General features: G+C 38.0%; 1 protein-coding gene across 1 annotated transcript in view; it reads left to right on the top strand.

Moving 5' to 3' along the window:
• The window catches only part of COL22A1 (collagen type XXII alpha 1 chain), a gene marked incomplete in the record, with an annotated part of 162,270 nt that overhangs the window by 29,071 nt on the left and 108,513 nt on the right, over positions 1–24,686 (top strand). Inside the window, 13 exon segments of the mRNA XM_072410629.1 lie at positions 5,332–5,443; positions 6,875–6,998; positions 8,876–9,151; positions 9,258–9,338; positions 11,151–11,270; positions 11,850–11,894; positions 12,051–12,113; positions 14,642–14,680; positions 17,458–17,511; positions 18,942–18,995; positions 21,193–21,246; positions 23,397–23,450; positions 24,612–24,656. Coding sequence (XP_072266730.1) covers positions 5,332–5,443; positions 6,875–6,998; positions 8,876–9,151; positions 9,258–9,338; positions 11,151–11,270; positions 11,850–11,894; positions 12,051–12,113; positions 14,642–14,680; positions 17,458–17,511; positions 18,942–18,995; positions 21,193–21,246; positions 23,397–23,450; positions 24,612–24,656 — 1,121 coding nt within the window.

Raw genomic sequence — 24,686 nt, forward strand, 5'->3', positions numbered from 1 at the left:
GCAGTGACCAGAGGACTAGGAAAATGTTAGGTTTTGACCATAGCAGTGATCAGAGAGACAGGTTGTAAAGTGTTGGTCCTCCTTGTTCCCATTAAAGCAGATTTCTCCTCACTTTTTGTCCTTTTAGCAGTGATCAGAGAGACTAGGACTTGGACAAGAGACTACTTGTTCACCTAGCAGTAATCAGATGACTTTGGAAATTTTCGACTTTGACCATTAATGGGTCCCACTTTCACCACTGGAAACCTTTACTTTATTTTATTGGCTACAATACAGGACAAATGGAAAGCCTAAACAATAAATTTGAATAGCCGTGCGTGTGAATGATATAACTCCATGTAAAGAAACATGCACACATCTATGCCGTCTTTGAAACCCATTACTCATTTTCTTCCACTTTGTTAACTCTGCTTCAGTAGCCTTAAATCATAGACATTTGTCATTGCATATGAGCATTATATAGGGTGGTTTGGGTGCTTAGGAATGTTCGTTCCTACAGACTGACATTATTATTTTTATTATTTTAAATAAACAGGATTTATATAATGCTGTCATATTATGCAGCGCTGTACATATATTAGGGGTTGCAAATGATAGACAGATACAGACCGTGACACAAGAGGAGGAGAGGACCCTGACCTGAAGAGCTTACTATCCAGCAGGTGGGGGAAATCCATCCATAAAGGTTTCCTAGAACCAACTCAGTGCTTGCATCAGGGCCTGAGAGAAGTATCAAGACAAGGTGTTGTAATGTTCTTGTAAAGCTATAATTTTCATTTTCCCATCCCCTCCCATCAGCCATGATCTGCCTGCATTGCTAGAGAAGCACAGACATCCATTGATGGGTCAAAAGATTTTATTTATGAATTTTTGGTATGCTATTGGTGAAGAACTAAAGAAGACAAAATATAGAAGATTACACTTAGTATAGTAAATAGGCTACGAGTATGGTCCCATTCAAGTCTATGGGGAGTCATTGTATAATATAGGGTACAAGATATATAAATACTATTGGAGGCCATTGCCATTGCGGAGACATAAGTAATAGGATGGGTTCTTGCTTTGATTGAATTAGCAGGCTTGAGTTGGTAAACTGGGTTTTTATTTAGGGAATGTATAGTTTTCCTTTAGGTTTTTTATAAAAGTTATACTACTAAAAAAAAAGGTAATTATATGTTGTAGGGCTATGAAGTTTTATATATTTTTCTTAATTGGCGTCATTTAGATGCAATTTTCCTCTTGACATATAATTTTAATGGCCCAGACTTTTAATTCCGTTTACCATAAACATTGCTACAATATTCCTTTTCACACAAAACCACCAAATGTATTTATAAAGTTCTGTTTGTTTTCACCGACCCAATATTTATATGATTAATGATAGAGCAGATCCTTTGCATAATGCGCTCACTAATGATACGTAGATTCAGGCAATGACTAATACATTGATGTATTTTACAAACTGACCTTTTCAGAAGTCATGGAGGTCGCAAGACCTCATTTATTTCCCAGTAAGATGGAGGCCCTGCGGCGGCCATACGTTGGTATTTGCCAAAGCCGCACAATAAATAATTGTTTTGTTTCAGTCCTGATGTAAGCATATTACATGATATATGAATACCAATGCATGCTTATTGAACTTTTGCTAAGACTTTTTTTTAATGTATAAGTGAATAAAGAAAGCAGTGAACAAAATTGCATATGAAAATGAAATATGAAATGTTCTCAAATATGATGGAAGCACAGGACTGACATTCTGTAACGTGTGTGGTCTTAGTTAAATGAGGCTAAAGGATGCAAAAATTATTATTTATCATTCACTCATTTGGACCATTGTGAACAGAGCCAAGAACTGCACAGATTCCAGAATTTCCATAATTGTAATTTAGTACAGAAATTAGACAGTGACCTGATGAAGGCACTACCAGGGGAGAATGCAGCTGCCCGTTGTGTACGAAAAGGGCCAACATTGGTTATCAATGTTCATTTCTATTGGAACCGAATGTCAGGTGTTCGGGCCAACTATGGAATTAGGCGGAATCCTAAGAGCAATGCTATTGAGAGCCCAATCACATTTATGAGTTGTACAATTTACTACACATTTACCAAAACCTACAATAACATAAAAACGTGGTGTCATTTGTTTGAAATGGAATCCCAATCTACTATTGGTAGACAATAGAGCCGGTCTATAGCACACAATAAACCAAGGCCATGTTGTTGGGCCATGTGCTTTTCCTGTGTGTTAGGGTGATCTGTTACCACATCCATTAACGGGCATAATGAACCCATGTGATGTTATATTTTTAATATATTTTCTCAGAATTCAGCTTAGACGTGCCATAAGATATATTAAAACCTAATTGTTCTAACTCATTGTGCTGTTTTGGATGCCTGAACAATAAATTAAATGCAGGTTATGTGCAGTTTTATAATCAGTGCCATGGGTGATGTATTCACTGTGCCCGGAGACCTCACTTATTAAAGGATGTTGACAGAAGTCTTCAGGTGCTCATCAAAAATGGGGAAAGGCCTGAGAGATAAAACATATGCAGTGCTCGACCCAGAAATTTTTTTAAGCCGCGTGGGAAGAAATTGTAGGTGGGTGGCAGCCCCTGTATTGTGACCAAACTCTTTAGTAACCACCCAAAAACAGCCGGGTGGGTGCTGAATAGTGCCAGTCGGTGCACCCAGCTAAAAGAGCCTGGGGAGAACCCCGATATGAGCAAGAACTTAATATTTACAATGTCGAGGGAAATTAGGAAAGTAGGGGTATGATTAAAAACTTTAAATACATAAAGGGTAGGAGAATGATTCAATAGAATTGCCCTGTCAGGAGCAAAGGAACACAACATACAAATCCAGCAGAAGAAAACTTCTAAACTAACCTCATAAAGTATTATTTTACTGAAAGGAGTAATTGGAAAAGACTGCCAGGAGAGGTAAAGAGTCAGCAGCAGTCTACAATAAGGGCAGATTTATACTAGCGACTTGTCTGATTTTTGTGTGACTCCTCGCTACTGACATCTTGCCAGCCGCTCAAAAACTTGCATGGCAGTGCTGGCTCAAAAAAGACCAGTGTCTTTACATTTGTAAGCTGTACTAGTATTACCAATCATTGCAGCCCCTATTCATTCCCAATGGGGGCTACTGCAGGAAGACTCCATATGGCAGTGTTTCCTGGTGTGAGGAAGCGTTAAACACACCGCAACCTCACTGCCAGTGTGAATGAGCCTTATATGAATTTATAGATATTGAGGATACACATTGCTAAACACTATACTGTGTGTATACATACAGTGTTTCTATGAATGCAAAATAGTGTGCACAAACCTTCATTCTTAACTTTGTAACAAAATCAACGAATCTTAGTGGAAGTGATGAAAACCAGAAGATGCCTTGATCAGAGATATTTTTTTAAACATATATGGTTCACAAGTTAGGAATTTTTTCATCACAAGGTCCACAATAAACAGTCACACACAATTGCTTGCACTCACAAAATTCAATATTATCATATAGCAATGCTGAGTGGGTTTCACCATTATGTAATGTCTGTTTTACATACATTTTATTACCTGCTTATGAGAAGAGTGAAGGAGGGGAATATCGGGGGGAAAGACAGGCTTCAATAGGCCTTTAAAAAATTCAGAATTTTATTTTCTTTATTTATGTAGGTGAAAATCATGACCCTAACCCTAACATAGACCTTCTATGCTAGTGGTGGTGGTACAATTAAACATCAAAGTGATAATGAAAAAAGAGGTCAATATAATATCTCATGTAGACATTGTTCTGTAGAGTATCTCAGAGTCCCAATGCGTTTCACCCCAAGAGGGCCTTCCTCAGGTAATTGAGTCGCTTTATGAGATTGCTGACATCCTTGACCAAATGGGAATATAGTGAACATCAGTGAATATTCAATTTTGTGAGGAAAGGTAAAATCAAAACTTGAAGTAAAACTCTGGACATTCTAGTTAAAGTTGTTGGAATAGCTTGGTGATGTGCTTTAGTTGTAGCCCCACTATAAACATGTATTTATATCCAGATCTTAGTTATCAGGTTGGTATATAGTAGTTTATGGGGCGAAACGCGTTGGTATTCTGAGATACTCTACAGAACAATGTCTACATGAGATGTTATATTGACATCCTATTTATCAATTTGATGTTGAATTGTACCACCACCTCTCGCATAGAAGATCTATGTTAGGGTTGGTGTCATGGTTTTCACCTACTTAAATAAAATACCGAATTTTTTAAAGGCCTATAAAAGTCTGTCTTTTTCCCCGATACTCCCCTCCTTCACTCTTTTCACTTTCGCTTATGAAAGAGGAGCATAGCAAAGACATATGCCACAGAATTATATTAGAACTTTATCTTTTAAAGCAGGGAATCAGACATTCCTTTAAACATTCCCTTTTGGGGAATTTTCCAGGTCTATGCGTTTCAGTGGCATTAACTGATTCTTCACAAGTGAAAGTTTTAGGGATTGTCAGATTCCCTGCTTATAAATAGAGCCCCTAGAGTACAAAATGAAATTTCAAAGTTGGCCTGGGTTGTGGAAGCTGTGAACAAAACAGAAAGCACGGGGACATTTTTATCACTATTCAGGTACTCTTATCACCCAAAGCCATCCCTTGTTCCACAATGTTTCCTTGTAAGATGGCAGCTTTCTTGGTAGGGGAGAATACTTTGCTTCCCAAGTTGCATCAAAAAGACTGGGGAACTGATAAAATATTGATCAAGAAGCAGCAGGAGAGGTGCTGGAGGCACAGATTCAAAAACTGAATCGGAAACAGGGAGATCCTTGCACTTCAGCTCCTCATGTACAGCTTTGCCAGCACCGTAGTGACATCCTGAAACCCCCAAATCTGTTGAGACTAAGGGCCTGATTTTTTAAAGCTCTCCAGGGCTGGAGAGGATACACTATCATCAGTGAAGCTGGGTGATCCAGCAAACCTGGAATAGATCTGGTCCAGAATTATACACACTTTTAAGAAATCCATACCCAGCTTCACTGATGAAAGTGTATCCTCTCCAGACTTGGAGAACTTTAATAAATCAGCCCGTAACAGTCAAAAACAACAGTGCTGATCTTACACTCCACATTTTAGTTCAGCTCTAGTTTAAGATTAATGCAGACAAACTAAAAAGCACCTTATTTCACGAAGTCTTGTTAGTTTTAATATCTCAAGATACTTTCACAAGTTTTGCTTTCGTACTTCATATTTTTTGGTGGCCGAAATATATATATATCTGTACAAGCAAACGAGAAGCTAATCTCCTCCACCATTCTTTTTTTTATTATTTTTACATTATTTGGTTACAGGTTTTGACCTGATGGAACTCTTCAATGTCAAAGAAATGCTTGGAGGAAAAGATAGCGAAGTTCAGAGTTCTTATGTACGTCTTGGAACATACCCCATCGTCCAGAGGACTGAGTGAGTAGAATACAACCCATGTGCTGGTGTCTGTTGCTCAGCTGTTTTCCCGTTGCCAGCAATGTAGGAGGAATTCTGACCACCACACTAAAGTACTGTGAGCTGTAGATATAGTAATTATAAAAGGGGTTCCCTGAAGATCTGAAAGGTATTTCAGAGGTTCCCCCATGTTAAATGGTTGCAAAGTGGCACTGAGTCAGCCGGGTTAATAACATCATATCTAAGATGGTGGCACCCTGCAGCGTTCTCTGAGTTTTTGGATGTCTACATATGGGTACATTTTGTTAAAAATAATGCTCTGGCAACAGGGTCTCTTTAAAGGTCCGAACAAAAATATTATTGTTTTTGTAGGTAGACTGGTTAAGTGAATCTACTGACTTCTTATAACTTTGAGCTCCACTTCTAACCTTAAGCCTTGTCAGCTAAACAGAAGAAGCATTAAATGCTTTAAAGTGCATAAAAGTGTATAGAAATCAAATTTTGCATAGATTTGTGTAGGTTGATGGATTGTAAAAGGTTTTTGTTGCTTTCTATGTCCTCACTGGGGAGTTCCACCCCATCAACTTGGCTTGGGTACAATGGAAGCCTGAAGATATTTTGTGAGTGGAGCTGGAATGCTGCAAATACACATCAGGGAGGAGAGAAGCCAAAAACTTGGGTCTGGCCTTTAAAGTGGAACTGTCAGAACTTGAACACATGATAAACCTCCTGCTCCTGCTTGTATTCATGTTAACCTTTTGTAGATTCCTTCAATACAACGCAGGGCTCCTGTATGCTGATAGAAATATGGGTGTATTACCATTAAGTCACGAGCAGGTGGAAGGAGGTCCTGAGTACCCTTAATAAACAGAATAATAGCTTTATCACTAGAGGGGTCTCCAACAAGAGAAAAAAAAAGGTTCTGGTTACCTGATATAGATCTTTGGTTAGACCTCATTTAGAAGACCCTGTCCAGTTCTGGAGATATCACCTACAAAAATATATTTTCGTATTAAACGAGTCCAGAGACTGGCAATAAAAATGGTGAAAGGACTGAGAAAACATAGGGTAATAGAACCTAATATATATAAAGGAAGGAAGGAAGTCTGAAGGAAGGAATCAAAGGAGGGAAAAAATAACTGAAACAACCCTCTGTAGAAGATGAAAAGCTCAAATCCTATTTGGGAATTACTGTAATCTGAGTCTGAATCGACATTGATCAGAACTAACCAAACACCACTAACCAACAGGTAATATTAGATTATGGGGTAGGCTGTGCTTACAGCTTCTATTATTCTTCCAAGAAAGTTTAGATGGAGGAGCTCGGGTGCAGAAAACCAGCACCGGGTGCACAACCCTGGTGAAGCCTCTGATTTAAAGATCTCCCTACAGCACTTTAAGGAGAAATCGTACACCCGTGTAGTAACAAATTTATTTTTGCACTTTTTCCAGAGACATCTTCCCGCAAGGTCTGCCGGATGAATACGCCTTTGTAACGACCTTCAGGTTTAGAAAGGCCTCTAGACGAGAGGACTGGTACGTCTGGCAAATCATTGACAAATACGGAATACCACAGGTAATGTTTGACACAAATTTAAAGCACAAATTTCTCAAGGACACCATATTTGCTTGGTTAGTAAAACAGAATTAACATCTTTCCAAAGTCTGCTAACCCATAGCAACCAATCTGAAAATGTATATAAAGTTTGAGCAACATTCTGAAATCTCTCTCATGTAATGGTGGGATTCCAGGGGTCAGTGACAGAGCCCCAACCTAGAACCAAAAGCATATGGTTAGCCAAAACCTTTTATTTTAGTTTTGGATAGAGTAAATTAGGACCCCTGATAGGTTTGTATTGCTTTCTGTTTCCCTGCTGGAGATCAAATTATCCCAGTGACTATTATCACAGAGACAGAAATTATGGAAAATCTAAAATATTATTCATCTGAACAGGTGTGGATAAATCATTCAATGTCTCTGTAACAACTGTTTATAAAGACAATTTCGCTAAAAGAGATTTTGTTTCACTTCCTGTAATGTCTCTGGGGGAAGAAGTGAAGAGGAACCTCCATACTGAGGCACAGACACCAATAAATAAAACTAAAAATAGGTTTCAGCTATTCTCTACTTTGGCTATACATAAAGGGAAATATTTCACATTTGTACCCCAAAGCCAAGGCCAACCTTTGTTTAAATTTTAAATTTGCTAAACACATTCTAGGTGCATTAAAAAATGGCTAAAGTTCAACAGTTTGTTTTCTTAGAAAGCAACCAGAGCCTGTGACCTGCAAGGAAGCTACAAAGAAGGACCTCTGCTCTCTATGTGGAAATAGTGATTTCTCTGCAGAGGTCCAAAACACCCTTTGCTGAGTCTGAACCGGAGCACTCAAGAGAGGAGAATAAGCTTTGGGGATTGCAGAACTATAAGACTTCTGAATCTGCAGTGTTTAGTTGGACTTTAGGACCATTTCTGGGTGGAGTTGTGAAGCATAGGGATGGGGTGGCATTCTGGTCAAGGCAGAGATTAGGCTTAAGGGGCAAGGGGTATGGGGACACGTGCATTGGTGAGAAAAAGCGCAGATTTTGGATGGTAAATACAAGCGTAGGACAGGGCATACAGATGCAATGTTGTTTGGAGGGGCTTGCCCTGTTGTTTAACTTTTTTGTCAAAGAGAGACTTTAGGAGGTTTGAAAAACAAATGAAATCTCATTTAATATCATATCTCATGCTGGTAACACACCCCATCTTCTAAGTGTGCAAAGCAGGACAACATACCAGCTCACTGCAGTTATGAATGTGAAGTCCAGGGCTTTGTGCTTGATGCTGTTAGAGTTTGACTTCTCAGCTGTACCACAATATGGGTGGATACAAATCCTGCACTGTGTATGTGCATGCAAACTGTCAGGGAGGAGTTGCTTCTAAAATTCAAAATCATAAAAACATGAATAATTTCCATTCTGTATTTCTGTATATACATAAATTGGTATACTATAACACCCTCCACACTTTTGAGAAGGCCTACAAACTTGTGAGGTCAGGTACCCATGACCTAAGAGAATCCTATGGCTCTTAATTGGTGTTGAGGTCACGGCTGGGTTGAGGTCAAGGCTCTTTACTGATCACTTAAGCTCATCAAACTCATCAAGCCGGGTCTTTATGGAACTGACTTTGTATATGGTTGTAAGTAACCACAGTCATGCTGGAACAGAAAAGGGTCCTCACCAAACTATTTCCATTTCGTTATAAGTGCCCAATTCCCCAAAATATCTTTGTTTTCTGTATTTCTTGAACACCTGGAAACACCTGAACTCAATGATTTACAGAGGTGTCCACATCCTTTTGGCCAAATAGTGTTGATGTGATGATCAGGCCATAGAGTATAATGCCAATAAGTATCAGCTGTGCTCATTTTTGCATACAAGAACTGAATATTCTCTCTTGTTTGGTCCAGGTATCGCTGAGGCTGGATGGAGAGAACAAAGCTTTGGAATACAGCTCAGTGGGAGTTAGAAAGGACGCAGTTAAAGCTAACTTCCGTAGTGCTCAAGTCAATGAGCTTTTGGATCGGAACTGGCATAAGATAGCCCTTAGCGTGCAGGCAAAGAGTGTCACATTGTACATTGACTGCAAGCTGGTCATGACATTGCCCATCGATGAACGTGAGAACATTGACATCCAGGGGAAAACGGTGATTGGAAAACGACTGTATGACAGCGTTCCTGTGGATGTAAGTCAAATCCTCATTGGAGAGGATACAATGAATATGTAACTATGTACATCATTATATTTTATTGGCAAAATCTGTGAGCTAATTATCCATGTTTGTTTTCCAGTTCGACCTTCAACGTATTGTCATCTACTGTGACTCGCGGCATGCTGAACTGGAGACCTGTTGTGATATCCCTAATGGACCTGTATGGAATAAGATTTATTTTCATTATACATATAGACTGGTAATAGGTTATGATATACAGGATGAAGCCCCAGCATCCAAAACTCATATAAGCGCATTTTTATCATTTCTGTAAAAAATATGATTCTGAAAAGAAAAATAAATGAGAAAAAAAACAATCAGATACTACCCTTGTACAACATGGGGAGCCTTTCTATACATCTGCATTGTGGTAACCCTGGTACTGCATTAGAAAACACATAAAAAACACATACTGCAACCGCAGGGCTTTGTGTTAGAAAAAAAGAGCAACCAAAGGTGTATGGTCAGCAAGTTGTTTTTCATTGGGTTGTCAATTCAATGTCTGCTAACATAACAAGGAAGCAGAACACAAAACAGAGATCTAAGTGGGTCCCTACCAGAATTTTATCTTTATTATATTAGCCATTTATATTTATGAACACATTGATCTGTATTTGTAACGATCTACAGAATAAAGAGAAGAATGTTCTTTAGTAAATGCTACAGCACTAACTTCTATCCAACACACCTAAGCAATCTCTGAGTAATAGAACTAAATATACAAAAAATAAAATATATTCAGCAAAAAACAAAAACACACATACATAAAAATGTATGTAAAAAAAAAGTTATGTATGCAAAAGTCTAAGAATCCATATCAAACCTTTAGGCCATGTACACACGTCAGATAATTGTCACCCTACACAAACAGAGCACAGCCGGTGCTGCTCGCTTGTCCTTCCCCTCTCCATAGAACAGAATTATTATTATTATTATTATTATTATTATTACGCAGTATGACGCTGTGTGTACAGTTCTCATTTGTTCATCTATCCCTGGAAGTGATCACAAAAGATCATTTTCAAAGGTAATTCTCTGAGATTCATTGGACATCTCTACTAGGCTTTACTTCTTTTTCAATTGATGTCTGTTTCTATTTGTATATTTTGCACTGCTGTGCAGAGATTTGCTAAAGTTAGCAGTGCAAACACTGCAGCAGCTGAGCTTGTAGTTAAGGAAAGATTAGGAGATTTCTGGCACTAAACAGATATAGCAAACACTTTTCAGGGGTATATTCAACAAACCAAAATGGACAGAAAGAAGAAAAAGGCTTTAAAGGCAATTAAAACATAACGATTACTTATACAACGTAAAAAAGAGATAATTTATACAGAAAAAATGGGAAAGGGCCAAAAAGGCACTAGACAAGGTCCCTGATTTAATAAAGCTCTCCAAGGCTGGAGAGGATGCCCTTTCATCAGTGAAACTGGGTGACCCAGCAAACCTGGAATGTATCTGGTCCAGGATTCAAAACATTTACTAGCAAATAGCAAATGACTTTGAAGAAATCTATTCCAGGTTTGCTGGATCACCCAATTTCACGGATGAAAGTGCATCCTCCCCTGCCTTGGAGAGCTTTAATAAATCAGGCCCAAAGTATTTCTGCAATGTCATAAAAGATTCAGAAATGGATATACAATAGAAAACCAAAGTTATCTCCACTCCCAACATGTTTTGCCGATAGGCTTCCTCAGGGAATGTAAAGACATACAATATAAACTAATGCACACATCAACATAATAGGGTATCAGTTACAATGTTGGCCCAAATACAAGAAAATACAAATATAAAAAACATTAGTTTTTTTTTTTTTTTTTGTATTTACCTATATTTGGAATATTATTGTACCTGATACCATAATATGTTATGTTGTGCATAAATTGATTATTATCTATTTATATTTAAATACACATTTGATTATCATTTGAAAAGCTTTTATAGTGTTTTGTTTTTTTTTGTTTTTTTATTGCAGTGTGTCTTGACTGTAGTAACAGAGCCCCCTCCTCCAATCATACCAACATCAACTGCAGTGGAACATAGAGGAAATGAAAACACCACCATTGACTGCTCTAACTGTCCATTTGGGGAGAAGGTACAATGTGTGATCAGTAAACTTTCCAAAAGACAATGTTTGTAAAATGTAAAATTCCTAAAGGGGATTTTTAGTAATTTTTAATGGATTTTTGACATGTCACGATAAACTGCATGTCACGATAAACTGCATGTCACATTCACCCTAGGACCTAAAACTTAGGACTGTAACATACAGTATGCATCAGCTTAATATTAAGATTGGATGTGGGTGGACTTTCCTGAAATCTCCTCAGAGGTGGGCCAAGAATATCCCCCGAGGCTTCAGGACAGTCTATCCGTACTTAATCTGAGCATGCACAGTGGAATTTCATCAGAAAGCCGGCTGTAAAAAAAAAAATAGGACGTCCAATATTAAAGTAATACAAATCTGCAAAGACATCAGGTGAGAAAAACAGCTCTGGATTTCATGGACTGGTAAATATGTTTTCATCATCCTATAGGAACAGAACAACAGCTGGTGTCTTTAGGTTAGAATAGCCGGGTGGAATATCACTTACTACACATATACCTTACACCCACTTTACTATGTTGTGTAATAAATGATACAAATGTAAATATTATTTCTTCTGTGTTTCAGGGTGAAATGGGTCTTCCTGGTCCTGAAGGTCCAATGGGCCCAAAGGTAAGCCCTGTATAGCACAAATTACAAAGTAAACCTGAGTTACGATAAATATGGGAGTTTCATTGTGTGTCTGATATGTGGAATCAGTGGCTTCAATGCCATCTTATTGATCGAATCTTTATAATTAGAGGTATTAAACTTTTATTTTTCCTACAGGGAGAAATCGGCGGTCCAGGCCCAGTCGGACCTCAGGGTTTAAAAGGAGAGAAAGGAGAGCCTGTAAGTGTACAGCAATTGGATATTGCCTATGGGACTGGTAGTCAGCTTATCCTTCCAAGGGGGTCTGGTATAACAGCATTAGGGTTAAAATAAGGGGTGTGAAGTGTGTGCTAGGTTGGCTGGTATTCACAATATACAAGGGGGGAAGGTGTACATAAATAATGAAGTATATACATAGCCAAATGTTTGTTTTAATTATAGATTATTATTATTATTATTAATATTATTATTATTATTATTATTAATAAACAGGTTTAATATAGTGTCAACATAATACCAAGCGCTGTACATTAAATAAGGGTTGCAAATGACAGACAGATACAAACAATGACACAGGAGGAAGAGGAGGACCCTGCACCAAATAGCTTACAATCTAAGAGGTGGGGGAAGTAACACACAGAAGGAGGCAAGATATGTAGTGGTGAGACGTAGTGAAGTCAAAAAGACTGAAGAAGATGGGTAGGTGCATTTGAAAAGATGGGTTTTGATTGCTCTTTTAAATGAGTAGGGACAAGCTGAATAGGACGAGGAAGACCATTCCAGAGAGTCGGGGCAGCTTTAGAAAAGTCTTGGAGCCGTGCGTGTGATGAGGTTATGAGTGAGGAAGTCAATAGTAGGTCATTGGAGGAGTGAAGAGAGCGGCTAGGGGGTATTTTATTTTTCAGGTCAGAAATGTAAGTGGGACAAGAACTGTGGAGGGATTTGAAGGCAAAGCACAGGAGCTAGAATTTGATTCTAATGTGAAATTGGAAGCCGAGTGAAGAGAACTGCAAAGAGATGCAGCAGAAGAAATGAAACATGGTCCTAACTACCATCTGTGTTCATTTCTTGCCCTGCAAACACAGCTGAAGTGTATAGTAATTCCTCTTTTACACAGTTGCCACTGAAATTTATGTTCCCATTGGAGAATTTGGACAACTCACAACTTTGTAATTGCCATCACTGTTTTTCCAAATGACAAATAGAGAAGGTTACCTTTCCCAAAACTGACACAGACAATTAGACAAAGGCCATTAAAACTTTATAGGTTTGGTGGTCTAAATACATTTACTTTCCGGTCAAATGTACCTGTCTGAATTGTCAAGCATCTTAAGAGCATCTCAAAAAAGTCAACCTTGCACCACTAGACCAAATCCTGGTAATGCCAGGCCTTCTATGTATAATAACCCCTTTCTATACAAAAATGAAGAACAATACTTTAGATACATTTCAGTTTTTTTGCCATGCATTTGTAGGAAGGTGTTCAATGATATATAGCCCTCAGCTTGTTACCTATAGGAGACCTAAAAGTTGTTTAGGTCTGCGCCCTTGTCTGGGATTATCCATGCCAAAAGAGACTCATTATTAGGAAGGTTCCATTCTGTGACTTTGTATGACTGGCCCTGCCCTAGCATGTGGTGTAATGTAGCACATCTGATTTTAGATAAAGCCTTTTACACTAAATTTAGCTCTTCCTTGGGTGGTATGGAGCTGGAGGATGTAGACCAAACAACACCTATTCGTGGCCAAGTGGAAACCATTTAAAGCTGCGTACAGATGTCTTGTATAAAAATAATTATGAGTGATCAGTATGGGTGACACATATGGGAACAATCACTGCACAAACACAGCTGCTTAGGTCCGGTACTATTGTAAGAATATATGGGGAGGGAATGAGCAGCAGGCACCTGTCTGCATTTTTCCTATTAGAAAAAAAATGGAGTTTGTTAGCTGTAAGTCATTTAGTGATTCAGCATTAGGTGGATCAAATTATGTCATCTTTGAGTCACCTATACTGATCGTAGATTTTTGCCACGACAATCATGAATATTCTTAGGTGGTTAACATCAAGTGACAATATTTACTTTATTTTTTTCCAAAAATTATCAGAGATTTCCTGCGTATAATGGATCATTATAGATTTTATACTGTATACATATTATGAAAATGTATAACCACAGAGGTTATGGTAGTATGGGCTTCACGTGGAACTAAACATTAAGAATAAAAAACTGTGGCCAGACAGGTCCTTTATTGCAGCAGGAACAGGTGATATACCTTCTGCAATAAAAATAGAATTACCTGCCCCGTTGCAATGTTTTTATTTGCACTCACCTGTTCTTGCTGGACTGCCATTTTCATCCCGTTCTCTTCTGGGTGTTGGATCTTCAGTCATTTGGTTTGCCATACCTCCTTCATGCCCAGAGGAATGCTGCAGTAACCGACATCGCTCCGCCATTCTTTACTTTTAAAAAATCATTGCAAACAGGTGGATAATATGTATAATGGCAAATCCTTTATGTATAAGCCTGAAAAGAATGGATAATCCCTAAAAGATTTGGGTATAAATACACTTTAAAGTTGACCTATAGTTCCAGAATTAATGATTGTAAGCAGGCAGGATTTTTATTGCAGAAGGGACATTCGAGTGGGGAAAGGGAACTCCAGCGGGAAAACAAACAGCAGCTGAATACAAAAATTAACTAGAGATACCCTCTACGGAATTATAAAGAATACAAGTGTTAAACATGTTTGTTTTTTGTTTACAGGGGAGAGGTATTACTGCCAAAGGAGAGAAAGGTGACCAGGTAAAATCTTTCACTACTACAAGGAATTCTTCACCACTGAATTATTGCAAAGAAAGACTTAAAATATTGTAAATTCCCAGAGGTGTAGCTAAACTCCTTCCAGTTCCAGGAGGGAATTGGGCTTCTCACCTTCTTGCTGCCCCATTCTCTAAAGGCTTACCAATCATAGTGTCCCCTGGGGGTAGTACGGTGTGGAATTTTTTGACAACATGGTGCATACCACTGAAGAATGACTGCTAAATCTTGTAGTGGGAGGTTACATCACACAAACACACTAGCCTGCCTGGTTCTAGCTGCCCCTTATTCTGCAAGTAAAAGGGACCTTGTGATTTGTGACCTTATAGTGATATATATATATATATATATATATTGTGACATTAAGGCAGAATTGGAGGTGGAAGAGAGATATATTTGCCCAGGATTCCTCTTTTATGTGAGGTATATTTGCCCAAGATTCCTCTCCTGTGTGGAGTAGCAGGTGGAAGACTCTCACCTGTCAGATAATTAATGAAGAAGCACTAAGGGTGGGGATATACCATAGAGCTAGGAGCTCAGTCAGTAGCCTAACTTGGAGGGACACAGACAGGGGTCTGTGCGGGCTCAGCTTGCCTTGGAGAGACACAGACAGGGGTTTGTGTCAGTGCAGCTCTATTTGAAGAGACACAGCCAGGTGGAATGTGTGGGAGAGCTCTGTTTGGAAACACAGACAGGTGGACTGGGTGAGGAGCTCTGCTTGGAGACACAGACAGTCGGTCTGTAAGGGAGCTCGGCTGAGAGACTCAGAAAGTTGGTCTGGGTGAGTCAGCTGAAAAGTGAGCAGAAGGTTGCTGAAAGCTTGGTTTTGAGCTGACAGGGAGAAGCCCTCCAGTTGATAGAAGGGGACGTCTGTTGTATAGTAAGTGCCAGACAGGCAAGGTTTTTTTTTGCTATTTTTGTTATTTTATCTGCAACCTTCAAATAAACCTGACTACAAGTCAGCTTAACACCTTTACCTCAGTGTGTGGTCTCAATTGGATGAATCAGAAAAGTGTCCTTTGACCCCAGCAAAGGCGATCCTGAGCTTAACCCCTCACAATATATATATGTTAACTAACATTTTGACTGCCAGGGGGTTGTAGAAGCATCCCCAGCTTTTATCATTACCTTAATTGAACAATAGATAAATCCAAACTTAATAAAACATACTTCAAGGTTTCTTCATTTAAGTGATGGTTTGACACATCGTACAATTGTCTAGAATTCTGCTTTGCCTTTTTTTTTTATCTTCACATTTATTTATTTTTTAGCTTTGACAAAATCACAAACTCCCCCCCTCCCCATCCTTTTATTTCTTCTGACATTTTTGTGCAGTTTATTATTATCAGCCTTCTATTAGACAAGAGAGGGAAAGTGGTGTTTATGCAGAACATTATGTTAAGCATAAAGTTACAAAGTGATTTATTTAGAAGAGAGAGAGAGAGAGTGATTGATGTGTCGGCTGCAGCACAAATAACAGCTACATAATGTTGGCTAAGAATCTAAACAACATGAGTCATGTTACATAGTTCCACTTACAAACTGCACCCGGGGGAAATCAGACAAACGCGGCGCAATCAAATGTGCAACATCTTCACATCAAACACTGTAAATAAACCATTTTGTGAAGCATTTTGGGTTTTTTAAATAAAGAATATTATGTTGATGTTCTCAAGATGTTTCGTTCTTTACATTGCTGTCTGCATTGACAAACTGGCTGAAGATGCTTAATGCTGAGATGCTTCCACTTAATGTTGATTACTTTAATGTAATTAATGTGTTTTTTTTTTTGGATTTTTTACATTTTATGGATCTCCAAAAAGAAAGCATACACACACATTTTCACTGTATTTTTTAATCACTGTCTGTGACCCAATAGAAAAGAGTTTTTTTGTTTCTTCCTGTCCCAGTTGCCTGATAAAATGTATAAAATTGAGTGATCAAAAACCATTTCCAGATTAGAGTGAAATAGGTGATACACGGGCGGTCAGATTGGGGTGTAATTACCGCTTCCTCATGTCCTTGTGCCACGACCATGGTTGGGATTCCAGATCTTACCATATATTATTATTATTATTATTATTAATAATAAAAAACAGGATTTATATAGCACCAACATATTACACAGTGCTGTACATTAAATAGGAATGAGCATGGGCGGCAGTATTGGAGCATGGATCAGTATTGTCCACTGCTGCCTACTGTCAAATTTTGAATCCTGGTTCATTTAGAATCAGCATGATTGGGGCAGCCAAACAGCTGGCAAGGTGCTAGGAGTACAGCTGAGAATAGCTGGAGGACAGCTGGGAATGCATGTTTCCACTTTGCCTTTGTGTACCTAATGGTTTGCTAAGTGAAAACTGTTTTACCTGGTAAAAAAAAATAGTTCTGAGATGTACGCAGCTTGGCCACTCATCATAGCCCTGTCCCAAAAAGCTGGAGATCTGATCTTTGCTTCCGTAAAAGTGGAATAAGCAAAATGATGAGTTTATCCTGCAGCTTTCATGCTCTTTGCATTATAGCACACCTGATTGGCTCCTTGTGCAGCTTCTCTCTTCCTCAAATCTGAAGTCTGCTGAATAGGGAATTGCAGGAAGCTGATACCAAGGTCAAAACCAAATTCTACCTGGAGCTGAAGGATGGAATTCATATGTACAGGATTTTGTTCCCGAGTTTTCATTTTAATGACTATATTAAAATTAGATTGGATATGATATTGAAAGGTATATTGTGAACTGTAATTCTTAATATGTTATATTTAGGGAGAAGAAGGAAAAGCGGGAATTCCAGGATTAAGAGGAGAGAAAGGAGAAAAGGTAAAAATAAGAATAATGTATTGATTCCAATAAACCTTCAATCTTCAGGACCCCAGCTGTTATAGTGTAGCTCCAAGGCTGCACAAAAATATATTGAGTGATACTAAAATCCTTGGTACAAAGAATTATTGGACCTTCACCTTGTATTAAGCTCCTTACAATATTCCCCAGATCCTTTTGTTTTAGTGATGTGTTCTTTCTATTTAAAATAATAAAAATTAGGGTTTGTTTTTGGCCTGATCAGTTAAATTGAGTTTTATAACTTTAAAGAGCCATTTAAATTCAATTGCTTTGTGAAAACAAAAAAAAAAAATGGTTTGCCTTCCCTACTGCATTTTACTAAAATGACATCAATTTACTGAAATTTCCTAATGTTCGCCAAAATTTAGAATAAATCAAAACCATTAAGAATGTTGGCTGAAAGGTTTTCACATGTTTAAATCCAGTCATTGAATATAAATACCAATCCTGTATATGAAAAATCTTGGTGCATGTCTTTTTGATCATTTTTGAGTGATATTCTAGGTCTAAAAGAACATCCGACAAGCCTAAAACTTGAAAAGTTTGTCAATTTAGAAAATTGATTCAGTGAATATTTTTTTGAAAACAGTCACAATTCCTTAATTGTAATTTGGAAGTAAAATTCACTTTGATATGGTGTGCAAAAGATGCAAAGAAGTTATCCTCTCTTTGATTTATGTGTCATATAACAAGTCTCGCCACCCTGTTGACCCAACCTCACCTTCTCACCAATATGTAAAAGTACCAACTTGACGACAACCAAATTAGATGTCTATGACAAGTACAAACATATGAGGAAGGGATTTTGGAGGACATATAATCTACCTATATTTGCAACCAATACATCCCAAACAGTTTCTAAGTGCCACAGCCCATTTACCCTATAGAACTCCAGATCCAAAGATTTAAACTTTGACCTAATCCATAAAAATCAAACATATGTTCAATTTAAACATACCTTGACTGCTTTAATCCATACCTACCCCTGAAGAAGCCTATCTAGGCAAAACGTGACGGATAAACGAAACCATGACGATTAATCACATCACTAGCGGTATACAACAGTTATAATTTTTATAACTCTGATATCTCAACTCTGTGCAGCCACAACAGAGATTAAAGATATCCAATAAAATGGTCTTGTAATAATGGATGAATCAAATTGCTGTAAATACATAATTAACCTAATTAGCCACTAAACGTAATGACGTGCATAAGACTTACTCCCCTTTCTTCTATGTAACAGCAGTGGTGCATTCTGATTGTGTGTTCATACACCCATTCTTGTCAAATGTCTTAAGACATTTTTTGATGCTATGGTCAATACAAAACCAATTTGTATTTTTGGTTGTTTAGAATTGTAATGTTTTAAAATCTGATTGGATTTATGAATATTCTTTTACTCCTAGGGATCTTTTGGGCCCCCTGGACTAGCTGGCAGAGAAGGAGCCAAAGGAGAGCAGGTAAGGTTTGTAATTAAAGGACTAATTTTGTGTTATGGGTATCCAGTCACACCATAATATCCTATGCTGGCTTATTATGATATTACTAGTATTCTAGATATCTTATCTGGGGGGTTTTATGGACCACACTGTAAACATGGGGCCTGTTTCATTAAAGCTGTCCAATACTGGAGAAGGTAGACTATCATGGGTGATCCAGCAAACCTGGAATGGATTTCTTAAAAAAAAAGTTTGCTCTTAGCTGGCAAATGTTTTCAGATCAATTTTAAGTTTGTTAGATCACCCAGGTTCTCCCATGTTAGTCTATCTTCTCTGGTCTTGGAGAGCTTTAATAAATCAGGCCTGTTGTCCCAATTATTATGGTGTCTTATAGGACCAATCAGATGATTTTCATAAATTTGTTTTCACTGTGAAAATTGTATTTTTGCTGTCACGGATACATCTGAGGCTTTTCTCTTAGGAACATATGTGTAAGCTTCTGTAAAAAACTTGTAACGTGGATTTTATTGATATGGGAGCGCTGATCTTCGTCCTAATTTTTGCCATTTATGTGACTGAGTCTTGTGAATAACTCGCTGACTTTGCAAGTTATTCATGAAGCCCCTGAACATAAAATTTACACTAAAATTGCTTGTGGGAACTATTCCAAAATAATGTGTTAAAAAATATAATAACAGTTTAAATGTTGTTAAAAAAAACTTGATTTTTATTGCCCACCTGAATTTTTGAGCCCATGAACATTTACAAAAATAAACCTTTATGACATCTCTAGCTTTATAGGCTTTATTTTATTACATGGGGAAAAAGAAACATGTTTTTGTACATTTCATTTTCTTTTTTTCACTTGGAATATGTATGTCACCCTACCCTCTGCAGTTTTGTTAACAATACCATGTTCACGGACATTGCGTTTAACTCACTTATGGCCAGTTCAGACAGATGCTTTTCCCAATGTCTACAGGCCACAGTTATCGGATGGTTGACAACCTAACAACTGCCAATTAACCTCTTCCCCTGTGCTTTATTATATGAATCAATGGGAGTGTTCACATAATCAGTAGTCAGGTTGTTTGTCAGCTGTCGCAGTGGATGCCCCTTCTCAAATATTGAACAAACAAGCTGAACAAACTTCTGAATTGATAAAAACTTCTTTCAATTATGTCATAGTAAGCATTTTGGACTTCTATAAACATTGTTGTAACCACATATTATTCAATTATGGAACTAACTTAGTTTTAAATGGCAATTTGACCCTTTTATAAAAATTCTAGTAGAAGGGCGGGCAGTGCAAGAAGGAGAATTCTCCTACCTCCTTCCCAGCATGGCAATAATCTGGTGTTTTTGCCTTGTCCTGGCCCTGGCCTATTCATTGGGTAAACACTGCACATAATAATATGAGGTTACAACTTGCTTATTCTCATGAAGTTGCATATGCAATGTCAAATACTTTAAAGAATGAATAATACACAATAACCTGAAGGCACCCTAAAACCAGGGGCATTTTCAGATGAAATGGGACCCAGGGAAAATCTGAAGTGGATGGGCCAGATACAAGGCATTCTAGCTGTATGCACCTCCCGCCCTTCTCTTGGAGACAGTGGGGACCCTGGGAAATCGCCCCTTCTCCCTAAAACAAGCCCTGTCTGAAACCTAAACCATATCTCTATCCCATCCTTTCTAGCATTTTCACCATGGAGGAACCCTAGAAATAACTTTCAGGTCTTGGGGAACTATTACTATATCCACAGTCACAGTTCATGTGTGGTGGTCAGTTGGAAGAATTCCTTTTACAATGCTGGACATTGGGAATAATGTCACCCTTACAGATAGCCAAAGACATCATTGGTGTCAATTAAACTGACCTGAGAGACACAAATTGCTCATTGTTTAGGGAACCCCTAGCAATTTATGGAGGATTCCTAGTTATGATTTAACCTATGACAAGAAGAATACTACACACTAGTAAACCCCAGACATTACCATTGATATGTAATGAAAATTTTTGTGTAGCAAAATCATTTACAGGATTTTCATCATTCTAGGAGCAGCAGAGAATATATTTTGATTTAAAGAATGCCAGTTATTATTTTAGAGTTCAACCTTTTTCATAAAAAAGAGGAAGTTTATCTATAGTTCTTCTATTCTTGTAAAACCCATGATAATTAACTTTATATTCTATTGCAACGTCAACTTTCAGGGCGACAGAGGTGAAAGAGGGGAGATCGGAGTGGCTGGACCTCCAGGACTGCCGGTAGGAATGACAATATTTTTAATAAAAATCCACAAACTTTGTTCGTCAGACAGCTCATACCATTGTTAGAAGTTCATGTAAGGGCATGTGCAGAACAATACATTAGTCTATAATTTGCCATAACGCAAAAGTTGAATTCATGAAGGATTCAACTGTTTTAGTATTACAGAGTCAGCAATGTGGCAGCTTTTTAAGGCTGAGGGAAAGAAAATACAATTTAAAATGTGATTTTTTTAATATAAACCAGAGAGGTCAGTTTAATGTCTAGCATTAGCCAGAACCCAGAGATCAGCTTCAATTTCTTCTTCTATACAGTAGGTAGTGAGCGGTAGGAAAAGATGTCCCCACTGGGGGATTACCCTCTCTTCCTGTTTCAGTGGCGAGTTATTGAACTTCTAAACCTTGAAAACTAGAAAAAATAAAGTTTTGGTGTTGAATATATTGTAACTCTTCATAGGGCGGGCTGGAAATCTGCTGAATTGTTCCTGCAGACCTGCCATCCTTTGACCGATTTTAGCCACTCGTGTCCTCCAACGACCTTTATAGAATGTGGGTCAGCACATTTTCTCGGAACAAGATGTGTCTTGTACAGTATAGTTTATTCAAAGCATTTAATATTCTAACATTTGCTGGTAATGAAAAACAATACAAGAAAACACATAAAAGTATGTAATACAGTACATTTTGGGGAATGGGATAACTTTGTCCTTACAGAGCAGTGCGCCGTGATTCTAATCTTTTCTGAAAAGGTTCATTAAGAAACTCCCCCAATCTTTGTTGTGGATGGAGGGAATTTCCGGTCTATGGTTTACAAAAGAGAAGTTTACAGTAAATCAGAAGTGTGATGTTGTTTTGTATTCATGTGTTCATTAATGAGCAAATTCCACTCTACATGAATGGTATTTCATCAGGGATCAGGGATGTGTGAAAATAAACATATAACGGAAGACCTAAAGCTGCATTTATATCCTGAGATGGAAATATTTAGAAAAGTAAAAAGAAGTTACTTTGTTTTTACAGGGATATGGCTGAATGGTAATTATATTTGATTAGCTTTTATAGGAATATTTATTATTTTGAAAACAATGCGTTATTGTGTTATTTAAAAAGAAAACTTTTTATGAACTTTTTTTAGGATAATTTCGATTTATTGAAATAGCAAATAACAGTGTACAGTATGTTACATTTGCAAGAAATACGTATATACTGTCAAATACAATTGCAATAGATAAACATACATGTGTTTTCATATTTATAACACATTTTCAAGTTTCAACAAGTTTAATCATGTAAAATAACAAAATAAACCTGTAAGAAAACAGCAAGAACACCCACCTTATATCCATTTGCCCTTGTGGCGTTAGGATAGAGAAAGACAGAAAGAAGAAAGACAGAAAGAAGGACGAGATATTGTGCAGAAGAAAATATTTGTATCTTTCAGAAGGACAGACTCTCTATGTAGTATCATTGTACACATTTCTATATTCTTGGGAATCATGAACGTTCCACCATAAGGCCCAAGTGGTATAATATTTTGTTATAGCATCCCAGGATGTATGAATCATTTCCTCCATTTCTGAAATACGATCAATTTGAGCAAACCATTCACGTAAGGTTGGCCTAGACATTGATTTCCATAGTCTCAGAATCAACAATTTGGCGCATTCAAAACATAGAATAGAAGTGTTTTTTTTTATATTGTTATGGTGTGTTGTGAGTGTGGTGTAGCGGAATTTGCCTTCAGCAGATTTTCATCTCCAGCAGTCATTTTGATGGTGTATTTTATGTAAGTCTAGAGGCAGTCTGTACCATCTTGTGCGTATTTTAAAGTTGTTTTCTTGTATGTTCACATTTTGTGAACCTTTGCTCCTAATTATGTTGATACTTTCCCATTCTTCATCTGAAAATTCCATCCCCAGATGTAACTCCCCCTTTAAACGAAAAACGATCTGCCGGGGTGTCCGGGGAACTGAAAGTAGATTGTATATCAGTGACATTGTATGCCTTATCGGACCAGTGGATTGGCACAGCTTTTCAAACATAGTTGTTTGTCTGGAGCATAATCTATTCTTGTCTAAAGTGTTGAGGATATGTTTTTTTTTCTGTATTTACCTAAGGATGTGTTATTATGTCATTGTATTTTATTACAGGGACTAGAGGGACCCAGAGGACCACCAGGGCCTTCTGGACCAGTTGGTGCCCCTGTAAGTTATATTGATACATCTGAAATACCACATCTTGTCCCTAAAGTTGAACTAAACCCTGTTATACTCACCTGTCCCAGTTATGTCGCAGGGCTCTGTCATTCCTTTTTCTCTCCCTGTTTGTGGTCTTCGACAATCTTGATTAACCTGACCAGGATGATGTAACTGCAGTGGAAGTGTGGAGATTTTAACATTTTCTACATTTTCCACGGAGCAATCAGGCAAGTAAGAATGCTTATTGCAGAGGTGACATAATCTGTCCCTTTCTGTAATAACATCTTGCCTGATCCAATGTTTATAATAATGGCAGATGTAGCCAACAGTGGACCCCTGTGCATAACTGTCTCAAGCTCCTCCCCCCCACCAAACTGACTTGGGGTCCCTGTTGGGTCAGGGGCCCTTGTGAGGCAGCACACTTTGCTCCTCCCTATGCCCACATCTGCTGATAGCCATTTCACCTCCACCATATTGTCTTGTCACCCTAACACAGGAAGCTACATTAGGTGGACTTCACATTAGGTGGACTTGTCAGGATCAACAGTCATTTGCTGAATTTTGCAAGGGTACTAAGAAGAAACTGTAAGTGTGGATGTACAGTTTTTTCGAGAAAGGGAGGCCATACAAGGCCAAATAAGTACAGCAATGGGAAAAAGCCATGCATGTATGTGGACAATAACCAAAACTTAACTGCACCAATCCAGACTGCTTATCCAAAACAGTATATATGGGTCTTCAGATATGCATGAGGTTTGTACACGTTTAGGAACGAGGTCAGCCATGAGGGTCAAGAAGTAAGTCGGAGAAAAAATCTTTAGCACTTCCTGGGGCCTTTGGATAAAGCTGAGTTATAGACATCACAAGGGTTGAATACAGAGATAATTAAGGAGAGAAGAAGCATGAAGCAGATAAAGTGTAGGTAGATAGGGTAATGGTTGAGGGGGTTCATTGTCTCCCTTGGCACCTTGATTTTTACTTTTTCAGGGCTACAGCTCAGGCTTGTCCATAGTGTAGGATATATAATTATTGTGGTAGGGGTACTGGAAGTCTCTCTGTGGCAAGGCTCTGAATATATTTGTGTCCACACTATATAAACACAAGACATACAACAATTGCTAAGTACTTGTAATGAAATGTAACTTGTGTCTTTTGTTTTTATTCCAGGGTTTACAAGGAGAGCGAGGAGAAAGAGGCAGCAGAGGAGAAAAGGTAAGAGACCTCATGTGACATATTACTTCG

This window comes from Pyxicephalus adspersus, chromosome 5, assembly GCF_032062135.1.
Source record: "Pyxicephalus adspersus chromosome 5, UCB_Pads_2.0, whole genome shotgun sequence".
Taxonomy (NCBI): Eukaryota; Metazoa; Chordata; class Amphibia; order Anura; family Pyxicephalidae; genus Pyxicephalus; species Pyxicephalus adspersus.